We start from the raw sequence: 22,728 nt of genomic DNA, 5'->3' as shown, positions 1-22,728 counted from the left end.
TCCCTTCCTTCATTTCCTTCAACATCATCCTGTCACACGAAGCAGCTCAAAGAGTGTCAAGCCCTCCCAGCTGCACTGAGCTTCCCAATGTCTCACTAGTTTTCAGGTTTCAACAGTCTGCTCCTGGATCCTTTTATTTGTGTTACAGTGCTCATGGGCAAACTCTAGAGACCAGCTGAAGAAATGTGGCTCATGCCCACATTCTCTAGGGTTAATACCTCTGGATGGACCAGCCTTGTCCACACCCTGTTCCTGTCTGGAGGGCAGCTTGGGCTGTCACTTCACTCAGGGTGCAAACTCTGGAGGGAATTACCACCTCAGGCACCTCACTTTCCCTTGTGGAAGGAGCTAGTTGTTTTGTCAAGATGGGAAGGAACTGCCCCAGCTAAGGAAATTTATTTGGCAACGTGTATTTTTCTAAGTTCTTCATAGGCAAAAACTCATCAATAACCCAGGAGCTCTCTAGGTTAAAAAAAAAAAAATCTGTAGTATCTTCATCATATGGTCTTTGGGGTGTAATACCCATGAGAAGTTTGACAGCTGTCAGCCTTTGTGTTTGTCTGACTCATTGTATATTTTAATGTCAGGAATGTACTGCTCTCACTTTATGGACAAACTGGCACTGGTGTCACCTGAGCATTCGTGGCACGGGTTGTCCATATGGAAAACAGGCAGCATTCAACAGTGTCAGTGTTAGTGTGTGCCTAGAAATCAGGAAAACACTGGAGAAGATTTTCTGAGCTTTATGCTTATTTGCATTGTATTCATTCAGAGATGCCATATGGAAGTTCCCTATAAAATTTCCTCTTTTTCCTGACTATTATGTGACTGTAACTATCTGTAATTCATATTGTTCTGGTAGGCTTTCTTTGCTCATATGCTGAATGTAAATAGCCATGCAGAGCATTGCAGGAAAGCCCTTCCCTTGGTTGTAGGGTGTCTTCTGTTGGATCATGTGTCTTACAAAACTGTCTGCAGCATCCTTGCTTTTGGTTATAGTTTAAATGAACCAGTGGGGGGCAGAAAACACATAGAGTAATATCAGATACAGAGATTATTGTTTGAAAATTATAGAGCTAGAAATTTCCCTGACAAGAATAGTGGTAATTTCAGTGTGGGTAGTGTTCCAGGTGTTAATTTAAGCAAAGACAGTCAGAAGTTTTGACTGTCTGTAAAACTGCATCCTCTCCCTGTTTTTGATTCTTCATGGAAATATATCCTGCCTCCAAGTAGAACTTACTGAAGAATTTAAGACAATAGAGTCTAGTGACATGATAAGTGGTTTTAATTCTGGATACAAGATTATAACAAAACCTGAAACAATTTCACTGTTCTACAATTATACACTCACCTCAGAATGGTGTAATTAAAACATTTACTGACATTTCTGGCAATACTTGCATTCATTTCTAAAAAAATAGCTTTACGTTTTTGTTATGCCATTTTATTTTGTATTGGTTTCCTTGCTCATTCATCTGTTGCTGTAGACAGTTTAAGATTGGCCTAACTTTGATTTATTTTTAAATTTTCTCAATCATTCTCCTTTCTCTCTAATGGCACTTGACACTGTCCCTAAAAGGGACAGTGCTTCCTGCATCAGGCAGTGCAGGCCTACACTTTGTAAAGGAACTGATATTACTTTATATTCCCATGTATCTATTATCTATATATAAGATGTATATGCATGATTTTTAAATAGATGTTGTTTTCTTTAACCAATACTTGTTATAACATCTGTAGTTCCAGGCCTGCCCTTTCCCTCTCTTTCTCTCCTTCTCCTCCCCTTTCATTTCTGTCTGTGTTTACATTTTTCCTGCTACATTCAGTTCTCTTTAAGCTTGTCTCAAATTGAGCTCTCACCAGACACAGGCTTTCTTAAGTCTTTGACCATACTCTTTATATACTGATCCTGTAGATTCACACCTTGTTACCTGCCCCAGGTTGTTTTCAAATGTGGTTTGTGTTCTAATAGTACCAGAACTTTACTGAACCACACCACATTGCAAACCCCGTGCTATAAGGATGAGATCTTTAATGGCTACAAGAGAGAAGTGAAGATCTGGCAGAGGAAAGAAATGTAAATTCACCTGATTTTGCCTCTCCTGAGAGAAAATGAAGCAAAGGCCATCATGCAATCAACTTAGTGGTTAAAAAGAAGATAGATGCAATGCAGAAATTCAAAGTAATGATTTAAGGTAAGGAAAATTGAGGATTTTTAAAAATAAGTTTGTAAGCAAAAAGAGATAGGAATCAGGAAAAGAAAGCAAGAAAGGGAATTTTACATCAGTCTTAGAAAATTTACCATCTTTTCCAGGCCTTTAGCTCCAGAGCGGAATCCTACCACCCTACCAAAAGCTGCTAAGAACAGTGTTCCATGGAATCCCTCTTGCAGATGACACCAGGTCACTTTTATACCATGGTCCTCTAATCGTTTCTTATACAGCAGTCCATCATCTCTAAGCACATCAAATTCACAGGTCAAAATGAAAGTCTCAGGAAGCTGAGCAATAACACTGTCTTCAGCCAACAGTGGTGAAAAAACAGGGTCAAACAGGGACTTGACCAATTCACAGAGTTCTTTTGAGGGTAGATGTGTTGGACTTGGTTTGTAACCTCTTGTTTTAAACTCATGAGGTATGTAGTCAGGACTCACCCATTTCTGATATTTCAGTCTCCGATCTTCTGAAACATGGCAACCTTTAAATAATTCTTCGATGAGGCCCAAGTCCAGATTAACATACTTCAAGCCAAGAACAAGTGTTCGTTCCTTTAGCAAAATTGGGACTCTCGCATTCTGCTGATAAGAAGGCAAATTTAAGTCCACACACTGCAGAAAAGGATATATTAGGATTTGTGCTCTCAGCTTTGGGAGATCTCTTCTGTTCACCAGAGCTTGGGCAACGGCAGCAGTGAGTGTCCCTCCACTGCTGTCTCCACAGATGACAACGCGGGAAGGGTCGACTCCATGGTCTTGTGCAGTTCTCAGAAAATGGATGGCAGCACTGAGACAGTCCTCAAACTGGGCTGGAAATGGGTGCTCAGGAGCTAAACGATACCTAAATAGGAGTGAAAGTGTTTTAGCACAGTAATTTCTAGTGAATGGGCCCAATGGAATTTGTCATTCATTTATAAATACTCTGCGATTATAATTGCAGCAATAAAATTCATCCAAATTAGTGCTTTTGATTCATTATTTGCTACTGTTCATGTTTTGGAGAGTCAGTGCACTGTTCTACCTTTGCAAAATACTTTTTTACATATCTTATAAGTGACTGAAGGAACATGAGAGTTGTTTTGGAATTAGCTGGCAAGGCAGGTGTTTCAATCAGTTATCATTAATTCCAGTTAGAAAATGAACATTTAACAACAAATTGTTAGAGAATATGAGCATAGAAAATATGAGCATAGAAAATTGATAATGAAAACCTGAAAGGTTTTCAGGGTTCTGGAACCTGAATTCTTTAAACAGAATCAATGAGTTACTGGTTCTTCAAGTATTTTAGGATGTAAACAGCAATTTACAGTGAAATTGTAATCAACTCTTTGTCTGAACTTTTAGACATTGTTTCTTTCTAAAAAGTATTACAGCTCATCAGAGGAATATTTTTAATGGTCATCTCAGGTTGACTACAAGTTAAATGTGGATTTCCTGCTTCCATTTCTTCATGCAAACACATCATGCCTGCAAGTATAACATACTGAAGAATTTAAGACAATAGAGTCAAGTGTATAGATTTCTTTGGAGGATGGATATGTTGGTTTATAACCTCTTGTTTAAAACTCATGAGGTTCTTGTATTTTTCAGAACTTCTAAAATGAGTATTTGGTATTCTGGGCAACTGTGCTTTCAAGAGAAACAGTTACACTTCAGGCTTTCAGCCTAAGGTGGTTTGAATATGGCTCTAGAAAACAAAAACATCCTCATGTCTTAGTGTTAGCTATAAATTATAAAATTACTGTAATGCATTTTATTTGGAAATAAACAATTTGGGATTACTTGACTGATTCCTCCTGAGAGGAATTAGTGCTGGTGAAAGGCATGGGATCATTAAGTATAGGTACTGAATGTCCTTCACAAGGAGCTTGCCTGCAGTAAAGGCTTGCAAAGGTAGGGTCAGAGTGTCAGGGCTGGGTCTGCTTACCCAACACACACCACCACTGAATTGGTCTTCCTGCAGATGCAGCGGCACATTCTTTCGTAGGCCCCTGTAAAACAGAATCGTTCGCTGGAATTATAACTCACTTTAAAAGTAAATGGAATGAAAATATTCTGGAGTTCTTATCTCTCTTGCATGGCTAATGCTACACAACATTTGTAGCATGTGGCATGGTCTGATCTTGGCATTGCTCACCATTTCCTTACAGCTGTGAAAATCTTCTGGCCAGTAAGAAACCTAGAATTTAAACCAATGCATTGTTTTGGTCCCCTCTTTGAAAAGTTACAGACACTTCTAAAGTGATTTTGAAAGGGGAAAGTTGTTTAAAACAAAAATAACAAAAAATATGCTAAATCCAATACAAGAATTTTTCTTGTGCATGAGGCACCATCTCGTCTCTTTCCCATTCACATTCCAAAATGTGTTTTTTCCTTGTTTTTGCACTATAAAGACACCCTGCACGATACACACATGCAAGCTTGCACATGCTTGGGAACATAAAATGGGTGATTTAAATAAGAAATAAAATTCTAATGAGATTTTCAACTTTTCTCATAAGCATAAAGAGGAAGGAAGAAAATAGGTATTAAAAATTATTAGAGACTATTCAAGATATGTGATCTATATAAAGACAATTCAACATGATGTATTGCATGTAAGTAAATTGATTCTGCTGTCCTGAATTTTTTTTTTCTATTATTATTTATAATGTTAAACCCACTAACTCTTGTAATTTAAGATACAACATGTCAGATCAGAAACTCCGTGGTGTGTGGTTCTGGAGTGTCCCTCACTGGGGATATTCCAGAGCTGTCTGGACACAATCCTGTGCCCTGTGCTGTGGGATGGCCCTGCTGGAGGAGAGAGGTGGGAGCAGATGACCCACTGTGGTCCCTTCCCTGACCCATTCTGGATGCTGCATGTAGTTATAGCTTATATTATTTATATTACTTACGGATACTTCCAAATTGGCCAACTCCTCCATGAAAATAAAGAATTCCCCTTCTTTGGTTATTGTTTGATGTTTTTAGCTGGTAAATTCTCACTTTAACCCTTTCAAACCTTAAGTCCTTGATAAGAAGACGTGTATCCTTTAATGGTGGTATTGTCTCCATTATAACCCTGAGGAAATGCATCTCTGAGATTATACCTACTTTGTCCAAAAATGTTGCCTGGTGATAAAAGAAACCACAAGAGACCAAATTAGTGTAAATTTCTACCTAACCCAGAGACTGATAATGAAATTTTTTAAACTCCATGGTCAATTCAGTAGGAAAACAATCAAATTATCAATAGTAGATAAAAGGTGTCAAATACTTCACCTTGTCAGGTGTTTCAGTAGCCATGTGCCTGAACAAAATACAGAGTACTTCCAGTATTTTAAACTTTAGCTTTGGATGAAGAAACATAGCCAATACTTTTGTTTCCCAAACTCACACTGTGTTTAAACTTGCAGGAAAAAAAAAATCCATAGCATCTACCACATCTCTGTCCTCCTGACCAAGAACAGCTTTGAGCCCTGGCTTGATCATCTCCCAGCTCACTGATTCTTACTTAAACACTCGGGCTAAGTTTTTTATGTCACTGTAGGCTCATCTACTCCGTTGCATCTGCATGGCTTTAAGCTGTTTCACTTGTAGCCTGCTCTGGTCTATTCCTGCTCAAGATGAAAATATGAGGCAGTATCACTGTATTTCCACTATATTGGATTCAATTTTTCACTACTTCCACAGCAGACATCTCTAATGGGTAATTCATTTTGTTGTGCTGCCATTATTCATGCATATGTATTTCAATGAGAATTATACATATAAAGGTCTTCACTGCATGGATATTAAAAACCTGACCTTGTGGTTTTCACTTCATATTTCACAGACCTCATGTGGCTCAGTAACATGATCCTGTTAAATTTGGTGTAGGTATCATATTTTAGGTCATCTGAAGAGCTGATCCCCTACACAGGAAGGATTGTCTTGTGGCAAAGTTATAGTCTCATACAGATTCCTTCTATAGAAGTCCTGGTCCAAATCCATGGGAAAATAATTTTACTTATTTATTCTCCAATTTCCCTCTGGTTATTTCTTTCCTCACACTAATAATTTTGTAACAGTAAAGGTTAAACCTTCAATTAGCTATATCTGCATGGAATATGGAGATCATCTTTGTCTTGAAAATAGTAAAAAGAGTCCTAGGAGACCTTACCAACCACAGTGTTTTGGTGTTGCCTTTTGTCCCAGCTGAACACTGGATATACTTGTTCACTTTAATTTTTCATGCAGTTTTGACTTCATGAATTGTCAGCCCTTGAAAGAATTTGGCACAAATAATTTGCCCAACAGCCATAGCAGGAGTTGCTACATGATGTGAACTCTACTTGCATTTAAACTTTAGTTTAATTCTCTGTTAATGTCCTTATCTCTCTGCTCCTTTCAGGCAGTGTATGACAGTGCTTGTGCTTGGTCTCTCACTGGCCAGCAGAAAGAATACAAAATTGTAAGAGCAGAAGTTTAAAATTACATCCATCAGCAGTAAATTTCTAAATTGTGCAGTTTCGCTTTTAACAAATGAATTACACAAAAATAAAACATCAATTGATAAAGAGTAATCACACAGTTTATACACTGTATAATACTTGTAAGAAAATTAACTTTGACTTCAATTCACATCCTATTTTATTGGTTTGCTGTCAAAGCGGTGTTGAGGCTTGGGTGTGGCACCAGAGACTTGGTGAGTCACCTTGGGAGCTCACTGACTTAAACAAAACTTACTAAGCAATGGGGCAGGGAAAGAAAGGAAGAATTAACAACATTAGAACATAGAACTGAAGTGAAATGTAATGCACAAGCTAAAGAGACTGAAGAGTTTATTTTTCCACAATTTAAACAACTAAAAGAAGCTTAGTTTAGGTATCACAAAAGGGTTTTTAAGTGGCTGGGGTAACATTTAATTCAGGACAGGATGATTGATGAAACAGAAAGACAAGTGCATGTCATGTTTTAGTTTTGAAAAGAAACAAGGATGAAAAGCGAGGAAGGATCAAAAATGTGCCAAAAACAATGACACAGAAAGTCACTTTAGGTATTACGTGTACTGTCTCAAAGAAGAAAGTTGTTCAGGCATATTGAAAAGCCAGTGGTGATGCATGTGGCAGCTCTCTTCAGATGGCTCAGGAGGAGAGTGACAGGGTTGTAGGAGAGAGCTGACATCACAGACATCATTTAGCTGCTCACTCTGTAAGCAAGCACGGTGTTACACAGAGCAGAAATTCCACATACACAGGGCAAGTTACTTTCTAAACCTTCCAGCACTGCCTTGAGGCAGCAGACATGAAAAGCTAAAACACAGGCCATCAGAAAAAAACTAGGAATTGCAGTCTGCCCAATTTTATTTTTCACAAATACTGCCTTTGGTGCGGTAGAGCAAAGAGGGGAGTCTATTATGCCCAGCACAGCTGAAGGAATCTGCTAACATCACCTAATCAGTCCAACTGCATTTTTGCAATTTATTTAACATTGATTCTAAAAAACTTCACCAAACCATTATCCCTCTAACAGAAACAGAATTAAAAACACAAGCTTTAATTAAGTTTTACTCACCAGACCAAGCCCAAAGTTAATGCAGTAATGAAGAATATAAAGCTTTTGGTGCTCACTGATTCCATGAGGAATTTCTACTTTGGGGTGTTCATAATAGAAAGCAATTGCCACAATACCAGTCAAAACAGAGAGAAAAATGGCCAGGAGAAGTTCCATCTTGCTGTGTTGGTAGGAGCCCGAGAAGAAACCAGCTGTGTCCTCCTCCTCCTTTTTCAGACTTTCGGATTTCTGAAGGTAAAGGCACAGCTGTTCTCATCATAGCTCATAATCCAGCTTTTAAAAATGCCAGTAGGAAGATGAAAACATGTGGTAACCCGACCATACAATTAGCCAGTAACAATTAGTTGTGGGAGAAGCTTGCATAAGCGGTTTTTACATTTGCAGGAACAAGGCTGTGCCCATCACAGCAGATCTGTGACTTGATGGATCATTGTAGAGGCAGTTTATGGGAAGACAAAAGCTTTCTCTCTGTTTTTTGATCACAGGCAAGTCTTTATTACTGGTGAGTTCCCATGCAGCATTTCTTGGTAATCATCTCCCGAGCTGCTCAGATTCTTGCTTTGTTGTGCCACCATGCCTTACTTTTTCAGACTTTTATTGAAATCAAGGCTCAGTGTCACAGACATGTTTCATCACCTGTGATGGCAGATTTTGGATGCTGCTGACATTGCACCTTTGAGCCTACTGGAGCCAGAGGCAGTTGCAGCCTGGTCTGAGAGCTGTTCTTGCCTCATCCTCCTCAATGGCTCTTCTCCTGCAGCAGCAGGTGTTTGGTTTTTTATCTGCCTCTTGGTAGTGCTGCAGTCTCTATCTTCCAGGAAGATATTATGTGCAGATATCATTCCAGGTAGAAACACGATTCCAACTGATGAAAACTAGACTTGAACTTCATTATGTCAGGGCTAGTAGCACTGACCAGACATCAGCAGCCCACTCTTTTCTGTGGAGAGCTCTAGGATCTTCCTCTGGAGATAACATACTTTCCCATAAACAAATAATTAGTGATAAGATTTACCCTGAAGCAAAAAATATCTGTAAAGCACAGCTCATGTGATGTTGTCTTTGGGAACTGTGTTTTTAGCAGTCTGCTTAGCCTGTGAAGGCACCAGATTCTCATTCTGAAAAATAACAGTGTGGGTAAAATAAGTCTGTAAATTTTTTTTCTTAAATACTAATAAAATAATATAAGGGATGAGCTGACCTTGAATTGTATAATAAAATGAAACTAAAGACAGAGGATCCCAGGGCTTTAGCAAGCATAGTCCATTGACTATGACACTTCATGACCTGCAAAGGAAACGGCTCAGGCTCGATATCTGACTTCAGAAACCGTTTAGAATAAGCAGGATGGAGCTTCATTTTTGAGACTGGTGTTACACTTTCTGAGAAGATGCTGATTCCATGTTCTGCTCTTTCTGTTTCTTCCAAACTGTTTCTCCATTTTATCCAACATCTCTTTGTGGATTTTCATTTCCCAATGTCCCCGTGCCTCTCCCTCCCTTGCTAAAAGGTTATTCATATGCTAAGTGTAAAATCAGGTTCCTTTTTGTTTATCCTTCTGGATAATGGCATTTCATGCCCATCTCGATAAGAGATTTAGGTGAAAGGCATATTGCCTGGGAATTGGGACACTCTTGGGAAATGGCAGTGCACAGAGGGTTCAGCTTTCTTACAACTCAGGCAAGAGCATTGGGAAATACTGTTGCACAAAACACGATTGCAGCTCCCTTCTTCAGCATTTAATAGTGGAAGTAATTGATTGGCCAATGCTAAACTCTGCTGTCCCAGTGGGTGAGGTGTGGTCTAAGTACATCTACCAGATTTGGCCCTTCTGGGGATCTAAGAATGCTCTTGACACCTGTGACAAGATCCTTTGTACTGCAGTTCTTACCACCTATGTTTCTGTGATCTAAATCTTTGTGGTGCCAATTCACCCACAGCTGGTAGGTCTTGGACTCATTTGGGCACGTTGACAAGGTCTGGACTTCACAGCACCCCCAGGAGCTCCACACAAAGGCTGGATGTGCTGGCAGCTGTCAAAGAAACAAACTAGTTGGTTTCTGAAATAATAATGTGCTTTTTCCTTTGGGCATTCCTGGTACAGAGTAGTACTTAATGCTGTGTAAGCTTAGTCTCAGCAATTCACAAGCTTGAGGACCAGGATGGAGAAAACCATTCCCTACATAATCTTTCAAATAAATGCTCTCTCTAGCCTCTGATAATTTTTTACCTTGTTTCTGCTCCTGTGAGATAAAGCAGGGGATGGACCAGGCCAAACCCCTATTTTCTCCTGCACCAGGGACTCCTTTTCTTATTAATTTCTAGTGAAAAGCTTAATGTCCGGGCCTGAAATCTTGTCATTCCTTGTTCTTTTTCTGTGATATGGGTGGACATGCAAGGGGAAAGACTGAGCCAGGTGTAGTAGATGTAAAACATTCCCAGCCTCTGGATCATGGTGCTTGATTAGCTGGCAACAGAACTCACTGTAAATGGAGGCCTGTACTAGGACACTGGGAAACATTCCAGAGAAAGTGTTGTGCAACCCAAGAAGCTCCTTTTGGGTTCTGCAGAGCATGAGAACCATCTGGTGCTGGAAGCCTGAACTTGAATGGGGCTGGGTTTGCCATTCCTCACTCTCTGGCTGCATAATTCCTTAAGGAATGACTTTGGTGTCGCCATTAAGTTTTGTACTTGATTTTTTTTTTTAATTTGTACATGAAAATGTCATGCTTTGGGGACTATAAGAAGGTCTTCAAACATTCTATCTTAACAATGCAAGACACAAAGCTGATCTGTAATTAATTAAATTAATTAAAGTATAGGAAGTTCCATAGAGACAGTTAGATCATGTGATTTCTTAAGGCTTAGAAAATCTGGGTGTCATGATTAAACAAAGAATACATTATTTCAGCACTTGCTGTTCTCTGCTTACCTATCTGCACTCAATGGTTATAGCCCATAATTAAAGAGAACTGTGTGTTCAAGAGAACTAATAATGCTGCTGCCATATTATAAAGCTAAATTTGTTATTATATGTAGTAAATTAAAGACCAATGGATAAAGGACCATGGAAAAATCTCAGGAGTAGATCAGTGTCAAGTTTGGACATTGACCCATAAATGAGGCATAATTCCAGAGACTGATAAAGGAGAGAAAACAAGTATTGAGTGGCTGAACTGACAAGAAGTATAATGCTGCACTGAACTGTGTGTAAAATAGCATGAGCTTGTCTCTGACCATCTCATAACTTAAAAAATATAAGGTGGAACTGTACAGACCTCCTTAGCTCTGGAACTTGCCAACCTTCTCCAACTTCTCCAATATCATTAAACTTTTTGGAATTCTTTTATAGCAGATACAGACTGTTGGCCCAGCTTCAGCTACTAATGTGTGAGCTGGTAACCCAGCCTTTGTCTTCATAACCAAAGCAGATCCTGAGGTCCTCAAAGAGTGGAACATTTGGAACTATCACATTATTTACCCCTGGAAGCATTTCTCTGCTTGAAGAGCAAATTGCCTGCAACAGGAAAAATAAAACAAATAAACTCTCTGTTGTGTCAACAGAGTATGAAGAAATGAAGAAATGTAAATTAATTTTGCTGAGAGGGACTGGAGAATGAGAACCTTCGAGCAGTGACTTGTTGCTGCAGAGATGTGAACCAGCTCACATGTCACCAGTATTCATTAACATGGTGACAACATGGAACATTAAGCCCACGGTCTTCTTCCTACTCACAGTTTGCCTGGCAGAGAGCAGACACGTACTAATCTCTTTCCACAGTCATGTGTTCATGGATTTTATAAAGGCAAGGTGGTTGCAAAACAGTTAAACATTTTACAATTCCTAGGCATTTTATGCCCAGCTATTTTGCTATGCAATAGCAATTATTTTTGGCATCTGTGTTTAGCAAGGGTGGATCGCTCCTAATAAGCAATATAAGAATTACAGCAAGATAACAATTGACCTCAGATTTTTCTTTGGCTTTGGATAGCCACAGAAATTATTTGGCAGGTTCCATGCTATTTACATTCTTTCTCCTCAAAAGCCAGGTAAGGTGAACACAATCAAATGCTGCTCAGAAAGGAACTTCATAGAATATAATTTAGAGGATATTCAGTTATTTTTGAGCAGTTCTCCCTCACTTCATCTCTGCTGCAGTCTCAGGTACCTCCTGGTGCCCATCTCATGCACCATGTGAACTGTACCAACCTGCCTGTCCCCCATTTCCCTTTAAAATCAGGTTTGCAAGTACACCCAATTCTTTCCTTCAGATTTTAAACAATAAATGCAAAGCTATTGTTTGTCTGTACAGGTGATTACTACTCATCCCTGGAGAAGGGAAGGAATTTCCACTCTCCAGAGGTATTGCCATGCTGATTTTGGGGGTACTAGGTGTGCATGCGTGTGCACATGGCTAATTATTCACACACTGCATGGGTTTTTAACTTACACATTTAGAATGTTTTTTGTTACGATGAGTTTTTATTCTTTGACATATGAAGAGAACAAAACTTCTTACAATGCAAGAAGAGAGCATCAAAGCCAGCTTACAAAAAACCTCTAAACATCATGTTTCTAAGTAATAGGAAGTAAAAATCAGAATTCAGCAGACCATGCTAATGTCATAAGTTCTTGCCTTGATTCTAATGGGCAAGTAGCTAGTAAATACTTAACTGAATCATTTAATTGAATCACACTCTTTCTAAATACCAGTGTACTGTATGCAAGAAAATTATTTAATAGCCTTTTATAAAGTCTACAGCATGGTTCATTATAGTACTTGATGATGGGAAAGAGAAGATACCATATCCAAAAAATCCCAGTGCACTGTGAAAGCCTTTTTCCACGTTGTGCCAGGTCACGCGTACGTTGTTGTCCTCTAAGCGTTTCTTGTACAACAGCCCTTCATCCCTGAGCACATCATGCTCACAGGTGACAATACAGGTGTCAGGGAGACCACAAACAACAGCATCCTCTGCCAGCAGTGGGGAGACCCAGGGCTCAAACAGTTCTTGCACTTCTTCATGGAGTTGAGGTGAAAACAAAGTGGGGAGTGGTGGTTTATAGCCCAGTTTAAAGACGTCTGGAATAAGATCTGGATTTATCCATTTCCTGTATTTCAAATTTATACTCTCAGGAACATGAGAACCAGCCAGAATTGGTTCCTTCAGGGAGCAATCCTTATTCAGGTATTTGAGAATAAAATGGACTGTGCGTTCCCGGGACAGAAAGGCAACGGCAGCATTTTTCTGGTGAGATGGCAGATTGAAGTTCAGTGCTTGGAGAAATGGATAGATCAGCACCTGGGCACGAATCTTTGGGATATCTGTCCTACGCCCTAGTTCTTGGCAAACACTGGCAGTGAATGTGCCCCCTACACTGTCCCCACAAACAATAATCCGAGCGGCGTCCACCCCGTAGGTCTCTGCAGTCTTCAGGAAGTGCACGGTAGCAGTGAGACATTCCAGAGTTTGGGTTGGATACTTGTGCTCAGGTGCTAAATGATACCTGAGAGGTAGAAAAGGCAGCTGGTGTTACACATTCTGAGTGTCTCATCTGAAATATATCCCATGCAAAATCTCCCCCAAACCGATATTAATTATATTATTAATTATATCTAGTTTAAAGTTTTTACATGCTGAAGCATGTGGTAATCACATATCCTCTGAACAGAAAGAGAGAGAGCTCTCCCAGGATTTCCCTGGGAAGCTGTGAGAAGCTGTGAGAAGATCAGAGAAAAGAATGAGCAACAATTCTTATCTTCACTTGCTGCACCTGTTGTTGTGCACATGTGGAATGTGTTATGGAGATCTGTTTACCAAAGGGTGATTTCTTAATTGGCCACTGGATGGGGTTTGGATTTCAATTAACCAGTCTGGTCTGTCTGTATTGCACTGTCTGCAAGAGCAATGAGTGTTTTCTTAATAGTAGAGTATAGAATAGAATAGTATAGTATAATATAGTACAAAAAAAGTGATTGATCAGCCTTCTGCAATCATGGAGTCAATGCTAATTATTACCCAGCAGGGACCCCTGCTACGACAGAAGCAAACCAGAACAACTTTTCCTCTCTTTCCTTCTCAAAACCAATTCCTCCCAATTTAAAAAAATCCCTTAATAACAAACTTTTTCATGGAAGAATTTGTTGGAAATTATGGTTTCTTTATACCATCATGTATTTTCCATAATCAAAACATCTTTGTAGGAAACATTGGTCGATGCTGGTTTTAAAAAATACTAAATTTTAGACTCATTATCTACTCTTTAAAATCATCCCAGATGATTTTAAATAAAAATATCAAATATTAAAATATGTAATATATTTTGTCATATTAACATATAAAAATATTAAAATCTGATATTTTGCTTATAATTTCTTATTATCAAACAAAGGTAATGATTTCTGTGGTGATGGTGATGTACAATGGACAAACCTGTAACTCTAACCCTGGCTCACGTATTTCCATTGCCATTCCATATACATAACAGCAGTGTGGGGAAGACAGCACAAGAGCTCAGTGTCTTTTCTTATATTCAAAGAAATTTAAGGTCAGGGGTGTGTTGGAAGCAGGGGGAAAGCCACAGAGTTCTCTAATTCTGGGATTAGCACTGGTTGATTTTCACTTACCCAACAGACACAACCACTGAATCAGATTTTCTGGCTATGTACCGGCATATTCTTTCATAAGTTCCTGAAGCACAGATGTTGTTGATGTAATTAATATCTTAGATAACTTCAGTCAATATTGTCCCTTATATTTTTATTACATATTACCACAATATCTTGTCGGCTCCTTGCCTATTTAGTGAGTACCCAGATTTTCTTTAGGATAAAAATAATCTAGACTTTTGGTCTAGATAAGGACTTGCTGTGTAATTCATACATTTAGACAGATCATTGATCTGTGTGTAAAATAAGGAATTATTATGATTATTACCATTACCATTAGAGAATGGGCAGTGGTTTTAAACAGAAAGAGGATAGAATTTGTTTCCATGTAAGGAACACATTTTTATTATGAGTGTGGTGAGGCCCTGGCACAGGTTGCCCAGAGAAGCTGTGGCTGTCCCATCCCTGAAAGTGCCCAAGGCCAGGATTGATGGGGCTTGGAGCAACCTGGGATAGTGGAAGGTGTCCCTGCCCATGGCAGGAGGTGGAAGAAGATTTGGGTGGAAGGTCACTTCCACCCAAACCATTTTATGATCCTAATGGTTCTATGATAAAGAATGCTATATCCTATTAAAAATAATTTAAATACTTTTAAAATAATTTAAATAAGTGCAGATTAGAGAGTTTTAAAAATTAAAAATAAGCACTGAATGCTTTCTATCTCCAGTCTCTCAAACTAGGCTTCAGTCACTTCTTAAGGTCAGGAGTTTTTAAAAACAGGCAGTTAAAAAAGCTAAATAGTCACATTCTTTCTTTCAGTTCCTTACTGAAGCTTCCGAAAATGCCGCATCCTCCATGGATGAAGATGACTCCTCTCCGTTTGCTTGCAGATGGTTCCCTTGGGAGGTAGATCCTCACGGGCACCCCTTCAAAATGCAGATCCCTAATGAAGAGCTGGGAATCCCGGCATGCTGGGAGTCCATCCGTGATCAGCCTGATAAGTGTGTGCTCCTCCACGAGACCCAAGTGGTTTAAATTCTTTGCCTAGATAGATAAAACAGGGAAAATGAGAAATAACTATAGGGAATACAAGTCTTCCCACTTTGTAAAGGCCACAAGCTACTTTTCCCTACACTGTCTTTAGCATAATTGGGTTGGTTATTTGCTAGTTTTTAGGATTCCCACAAATAACTGCCTTTGGGATTTTGGTTAAGAACATGAAAATGTACATCTTCGTGATTGCAGGAAGAATGTTGTAATACTTGTTCCATTAAATGTGTTATATAAATACCTTCTAGTTCCTGTGATCTGGATTTACCACAAGTAAGAACAGGCATTTGCTCAGGTGTGGAACCTGGGAGGCCTGAGGCTCCTTTCCTAATGAGTGAGGAGAAAGAGGCATTTTTGGGGGCTGGTTCCAATTCTGGGTGTGTTAAATCATGCTCTGGAGGTATCTGTTCATCTCCAGGATAAACTGTACTTCAGATGCCTCAGTTAAAATATTTAAGGTTAGGTGAGATGAAAGTGTCCCTCTCATGACAGGATTATCATACTGGGGGAAAAAAAACAGAGGCCAGTTTGTGGGCAAGACTGGCTGACTGAACAGGTCATCTCCCTGCCATGGGGTCAGTGAGAACACGCTGTAAGAAAGCCATTGTGTCTACGGTCATTACTGAGGGGCTGCTGGCCCCAGTGAGGAACTGATGAAAATGGTTCTGAATCTTACCTCCTCCTCCATTAGTGAAACCACTGCCTTTTTCAAGATCTCACAGCTATTCATAAATGACCCTGCAGTCAGTTTTTACATCTAATCAGCAAAAAAACAAATGTTCTGAAGACAAGGAAGGTTTGTTAAATGGCCTTATCCAAGGCCAGTGAACTGCTGATAATTAGGACAGTCTAAAGATCACACTGAAATCCTCCTTTGAACACATGTTGTCATGGATGTATTTCCTGCTAGAATAACATTTCCCTTCCTATTACATAGTGACTTAAATGCTGTTCTGAACTACTGCAATTTATTCTTCTGTAATGATCACAGTCATCACAAGCCATTTACAAATTGTATTGTTGTTTTTTAAGCCACAGAAGTCTCTGTATAAATTCCTTACAAACTGAAGACCAGCTCTGCTTGTGTAAATTGTAATTTTCAACCTGTGTATCACAGATTCTTTATTCCTAATAATCTAAACCAGTCAGCAATAAACAAGTTGGGTGAGGAGTAATAAAAGAAATCACCGTGAGGCATAGAAGAGGGAGCAAATCAGTTAGAAACAAAGATGGGAATCCAGAGATTATCTGGAGTTTTATCATAACACTCTGCCACCAATGTCAGGAGTGCTTAGGGTAGTTTAAGAGACAAATGGCTTGCCACAGTTCTTGCCTTGCATTTGAAAAAGCACATTTTAAGGCAAAGGGGAAAACTACTGTAAGACCCAATGCAATGGTGGCAGAAATCACAGGGTGAATCTAATCTTCTCCAAACAGCAATTTTCAAAATTCTCATGACTCTTAAGTCAGTCCTTCTGTCAGAGTTATGGTTTTGGAATGTTTGAAGTTGGCAGAGTTGCCATTTAACCTCATTTGAATTTTCTAACATCCTTGAGGTTTTTTAGGGCTTTCAGATGACAGCAATATATATGATAAACTTGCTACCAGAGCATCCTATCTAAATATATCTAAATATCCTCTTTCCTTTCCTTGTCTTAGGAGTTCCTGACATCACAGAGGCATCCCCAAATTTAGGGAAAACACTGTCATGAAGGAGAAGAGGGAATTTGGTATGTACTCCACCAAGAAACTTCTTAATAATTAGGAAATACTTCAGAACCTATAGCAATACATTCAAAACCTAAAAGATTTGACTATTTCTAGACAGATGTGACCAGTGTTAGTAGGTGAAATGTATTACGTAAACCAGGTCCTAAAATGTTAATATGTGTATGAAAAAGAGCTTTTCTTGTGAAACATGGTCTTTGAAAAACTAGTTGCTGGAACACCTCAATTCCAACACAAACTGGCTTTTTATGTGGAAGATCATATGGGGACCAGATTTTTACTTTAAAATAATTACAAAATCACATACCAAAAGCAGCAAAACCCACTCAATTTGAGCTTCATGGACTTTAGGACTACATCAGACAGTCTTTCTGTCAGTCACTCTGAAGTGTGCTGTTCCAATCACAATAAAAAGCTTCATATCACAGTGCAACATGCACAGTTAGTCCGAACATAGATCTGAGTAGTTTAAAACAAAAGCCAGGAGGCTTCCTCTCATCTCTTCCATTTTCCATGGTCCTTGATCTCTTCATGACAGGGGATGTAGACAGATGAAGCAGGAGCATCATTTATTGTACCTTCTGGTTGAAGGTACACACTTATCTGGTGCTGCAGGTTTTCTAAGATAATGCAAATAGGGTGGAAGAAGAGAGGAAAAGACTGTCTTGTATCGTGAAAAAAGAGGTTTTCACAGGAGCATACAGTACAGGCACATCACTGGCACAGTGGTGGCACAGCTCTATGGCACAGGAAAAGCAGCATTCATCAGGATGAGCAGGATAAGTTCATTGCACATGGGTCATACACAAAGCATTATGCACTTAAAAAGAAACCTGTGAAGTCCTTACTGTGAGGGCTGCTCCTCTGAGCAAAATCACAAACCAGGAATGCACCCAAAGTACCAGTAGGTGCCTAATGGCTTTTGAAAGAAGAATAGGTGAGTGGATTGATTCAATGAATAGCAAGCGGTGAAAATCATCTTAAAAACTATTCAGAACAAGGATGCTGAAGTTTAGGGAACATACTATCAGTGAAGAGAGCATATGCACTTATTCCATAATGCACTTAAAAGCTGTATAAATGGGTAAAAAGTATCACCTGAAAGAATCTTTTCACCTACCAAATAGCAAAATTAGAGAATTCAATAACATTGTCCTATTATAGTATTACTGTGATATTAAGTTTATATATAACATAACACAAAGAGCAGTATGAGATATGCAAAGACAGCAGCCTCTTCTTTCATGGCAGACAAGGCAGAAAAGTACCACTGGAGAATCAGGGACAATCACTGGATTTGGTGAATGTTGCTGTGTAAGTTCAAGCAACCCACTTAAGTCTTTAATAGATTGTAATGGCCCAAATCACCTCCCAGGATGTGGGCCCAAGCTCCTGTGCTCTTTCTGTATAACTGAGAATTAGAGAATTGAGGTGAGCTTCATACAAACATCAAAGAAACCACTCCGATTTTCCTGCAGGCCTTCTTTTGACATGTTACATGCCAGACATGACAGGGCTTAGGCTGCTCTGACATACTCCTATTGCCTACTTTGAGAGCTTTTTGGGCAAAAGCTGTTTCTTTCTGTAATGGCAAAGCCCACAGCACAGTGAGTCTGGCTTACAGGTACTTAGATAATAGGTGATAACAGGCCTAAACCCGATTTGGCAGGACGTTCAATTAGATGACTTCTGGAGGTGTCTTCCAACCTACCTGATTCTATGGTATTTAACTAGGACTCTGTAATTCAGTGACTGCAGAGTAAGAACAGAAAAAAGGGTAGGAAAATTACTGCAAATAGCTCAGAATTTAGGAAATCGCCTTACATATATCAGAGTGCATTTAGACGTAGCAATTTGGGTTATTATTATTCATGTAAATTATGAACAGCCCTCCTGTCATCCACAGGACCAGTCATTTCATTATGGAGATATACAACTGCAACATAAGAATGGATATCTCAGTATTGAAAGAACTCACCTCATCCTGGCTGCTTTATACATGGTAATAGAAACCAAATCAACCTTTGGCCTTTAAATCTGTGTTACTGTATGCTTCCCATTACATGTAGTTGCAGTATTTAGATGCATACCTTCATACTCAGGTCTTTCCTTTTCTGAAAATCCCAGTATCCCAGAGCATGATAAACTCACCAGAATTTCTATCAGAGTGTATATATGGTGATAAAGGCGGAGTTTTGCTGGCTGGTCAACATCAGAAGGAATCTCTCCCTTGAAGAAATTATGATCAGTTGCAATTAAAACCAGCAATAGAAAAGCAACTAAAATTCCTGCTATTAAAACCAGAATATAATAGGATTCCATTGTTCTTTGGGAATAATCAGGCACTGTTTGATATGATTCTGCCATTATTTATATCCTCCAGACTGATTCCACAGAGAAGTCATTTGCATATGAAATTCCCCCTGCCCTTCCCCTTCAGGCAGCACTGATAGCTGCTGGAAGCCTGCAAACATCCGGCTGTGACAACTGCACTTGGCATGATTCAAGCACAGTCACTTCCAGGAAACACCTTTCTTTTGTATACTACAAAATTGCAAAGGGGTTTATTTTTTATCTGCTTTATGTGCCTGAAAAGCTCTCTGGGATGTTTTGCAAGTGTACCAGTGAGTGTCTCAGAGCCTATGGAAGAGTGGCCGTGCTGGACTCCAGTCCCCATGGTCAGAAATCGTAGTGGTTCTGCTCTTGGAATAGGTCTGAAGGATGATTCCAAGGCTTTTTGCTTAGTGCTGATCTTTTTTCCTGCTCACTTGCTGAGGCAGACAGCTGGCCAGAACAGTTAGAACAGGCGTTCTGAACTCAGTCTCAAGGAATTTTGCTTTTGGAGATCCACATAGACCTCTCAGTTATTTGCCAGCCTGAGTGTGCAGCAAGGGGCTCTGGGCTCACCAATGGTGCCATGCTAGCACAGGGAAACTTCTCCTTGGAGAAGACTTGGAGAATTTTGGCCCTAACCCTCTGTACTGATTCTTTCTAAAGAGAAGATTTTGATATCTTTACAGCTCCATATTTTGCTGTGTTTTCCAAGATGACTCTGTGTTATCCATGGTTGTAATTCAGGTGTGATCAGAGCATACCCTATCCAAAAGCTTGCACCAAAGGAGGGGATGACAGTGCAGGAATGAGTCACCAAATATAACTTTGTGTATTTCTGTCCACCATGTGACTGGACAAAACTTGCATGGGTAACATTAAAAAGCAAACAAGCATTAGGTCAGCTTGACATAAGCAATACAACCTCTGCTTATCCTCTGAACACTGAAACATTTCTTATCCCCACCAATCTCCCCAATACTTCATTTAAAAACCCTTATAAGAGCTTGTAATCATGGCCATGCAGAGAAGTACTCCTTTTTATGAGCCACGGGATTCTGCATTTGGCTAACCAACCTGTAGTGTATTCCCTCAGAGAGATCTTCACTGAAAAAAGGTGAGTCCTTTCTAAGTTTCCTTGCACACTTTAAAAAAGCAGATAAAATATATCTGCTTAGAAAAATCCCATTTATACAAAATATGCATTACAGCAAAGAGCAAGAAACTTCAATGTGAATTAGTCAGTGGGGTAAAAAAATATTTTGCTGTGTGCAATGAGTAAACAAAATGAGTCATAAGAGATAAAGAACCGGATGATGAGTGACCAGACTGGATACTTAAGAGAATCAGTCTAATCCTTAACTTCAGTTGGGGTCAGCAAATACACATGATTAAATTATGTGGTTTAAAATGAAGATAACTAGATAGATAGATTATTGATAGATAGATGATTGATAAATAGATAGATGATTGATAGATAGATAGATAGATAGATGACAAAAATATAATGAAATCCATTTAAGTAATAACATGGAATTATCAGCTTAACTCAGCAGGCCTGGACCATGTTATCACAGTCATCTTTCCAATTTTGATGCAAATGAACTGACTAAGCTGTCAGTGAGGACACCACTGCTGAGGTGTAGGACACCTCACTGAGCCCTTCCCAACCCTACTCCATCCAGACTTGTGGGGGTACACTAACTCGAATGATTTTTTAAAAACAAAACAACATAAACTAAAGCAAAAATTAAAGCTACTTTTATATTCTGTGAGGTAATATCTAGGTTTGGGGTTTATTGATTTTAGTGTGATCTTGTTTCCCCACATCAATTCATACACTTGACCTATCCTAGACTCCCAGTCAAAACTGTTTGCCTTTGACACCACCATTCTCTTCCTAACATTCCTCTTCTTTTGTAAAACTGTCAAGTATGAAGAAACTTCAGACAGTCAGAGGCCCAGAATTATTTTACCTCAGTACGTGTTAGTGAACCTCTCCCTCTGAAAAGAAGTTACAGCTGCATGTAAGGAATTCTTTTAAAAAGACATTTTTAGAAGGAATTTGGAGAATATTTTATCCTGAGATTTCCTTTCTAAGCTAGTTTACAAGTTTCCAGTGCAAACTTGTCACAAGCTTGCTGTTCATTTTGTCAAAATTGATGTCACGTTTGTTTAGTAGGATTTCAGGATTTTCTCTAATTTTAAGAGCCTTAAAGACATAATTCTTCTGTTTCCCCTGTTCCTTGTATGTCTTAGAAGTTTTGTCAGGACTGAAGAGTTAGTCAGAAGGAATGGGTAAATATTCACTGGCCTAAGAGTGAGTAAAGGCACCAAAGAGAAGGTAAGATGACTCAATCAGGTTAATAAACATGATCACTCCATTCCTGTTCACATGGGGTAGTTTTGTATTGTTCTCTCTTGAAGCAGCCTAAAATGTTGAGAGATCTGGCTTCTAATCACAGATAGGTGAGGAAAAGCAAGCGCAGTTACAACAAATGACAAATTCTAACACGTATGAAAACAACTCAGCAAGTGGAACAAGTACCACATGCCTTTGAATTCCAGAGAGCCCCTGTGAGCACTGTGTAAACTTCTGCTTATAAAGACAATTATTTTTACACTTGAATCTACAAAGGGATGTTACCTAGAATTTAGAATTACTCAGTAAGACATTTTTATATCTTTACTCATGACACTGCTTTGTTGTAAGACCCTGGGAAAGCCCTAAGACATCAAAATGCAGATTTTTGTAAAAGGCCTGATGCAGACTTTGCTGTCAGGCTGGATGTTAACCAGAAACCCAGTTCCTTTGAGCTTAGTCCATGGCAGAACTTAGAAGGCAACAGTATCAGACTCTTAATAGCATATAGAAGGACAGTGTGAAATCACAGAACCACTGGGACACATTTCAAATGGAAAATGTGAACACAAGGGAAGAATGAAATCAAGAAGCACAAAAATTTAGCTCTTGATTTATCCAAATCTGACAGCAGTACTTCATCTAACAAAAACCAGATCAGCTTGGCAAAAGGTTTTCCTTTTTTAAAGGAGGTTTAAGTTTTATTCTGTGATCGTGATAGATTGTCTATGATCAAAAACCCTGCACTGATGTAAAAAAAATGGCATTACTTGAGACCGTAGTCACACAGCCTTTCTATTGTGGAACTGCTGCTCGGTTTTCCCAGGTTTGTATTGTATATATCTGAGTGGGGGTTTTTAAGTTGAAAACACAGAATTGTTAGCCCAAATGGC

At 39.1% G+C, this 22,728-nt stretch overlaps 3 protein-coding genes across 3 annotated transcripts in view; 1 reads left to right on the top strand and 2 right to left on the bottom strand.

Annotated features, from left to right (window-relative positions):
• Positions 1-2,278: 2,278 nt before the first annotated feature.
• On the bottom strand, positions 2,279-9,014 carry LOC137461757 (arylacetamide deacetylase-like 4). Its single transcript, XM_068171461.1, has 4 exons — positions 7,754-9,014; positions 5,113-5,329; positions 4,143-4,206; positions 2,279-3,056 (listed from the first exon to the last, which is right to left on the bottom strand). The coding sequence occupies exons 1-4, from the start codon at positions 7,907-7,909 to the stop codon at positions 2,279-2,281; spliced, it is 1,215 nt and encodes a 404-aa protein (XP_068027562.1). The 5' UTR covers positions 7,910-9,014.
• A 3,079-nt stretch (positions 9,015-12,093) lies between these two features.
• LOC137461748 (arylacetamide deacetylase-like 4) lies at positions 12,094-20,884 on the bottom strand. The gene is made up of 4 exons (XM_068171449.1): positions 19,294-20,884; positions 15,192-15,408; positions 14,383-14,446; positions 12,094-13,262 (listed from the first exon to the last, which is right to left on the bottom strand). Exons 1-4 carry the CDS (start codon positions 19,507-19,509, stop codon positions 12,491-12,493), a joined length of 1,269 nt encoding a protein of 422 aa, XP_068027550.1. The 5' UTR covers positions 19,510-20,884; the 3' UTR covers positions 12,094-12,490.
• DHRS3 (dehydrogenase/reductase 3) overlaps positions 20,276-22,728 on the top strand; it is a 35,290-nt gene continuing 32,837 nt past the window's right edge. Inside the window, exon 1 of the mRNA XM_068171446.1 lies at positions 20,276-20,285. The gene's annotated coding sequence lies outside the window, so the exon portion shown is untranslated. The remainder of the gene's footprint in view (positions 20,286-22,728) is intronic.

Source organism: Anomalospiza imberbis, chromosome 23 (assembly GCF_031753505.1).
Source record: "Anomalospiza imberbis isolate Cuckoo-Finch-1a 21T00152 chromosome 23, ASM3175350v1, whole genome shotgun sequence".
Classification (NCBI taxonomy): Eukaryota; Metazoa; Chordata; class Aves; order Passeriformes; family Viduidae; genus Anomalospiza; species Anomalospiza imberbis.
This window is presented reverse-complemented; position numbering and strand designations above follow the sequence as displayed.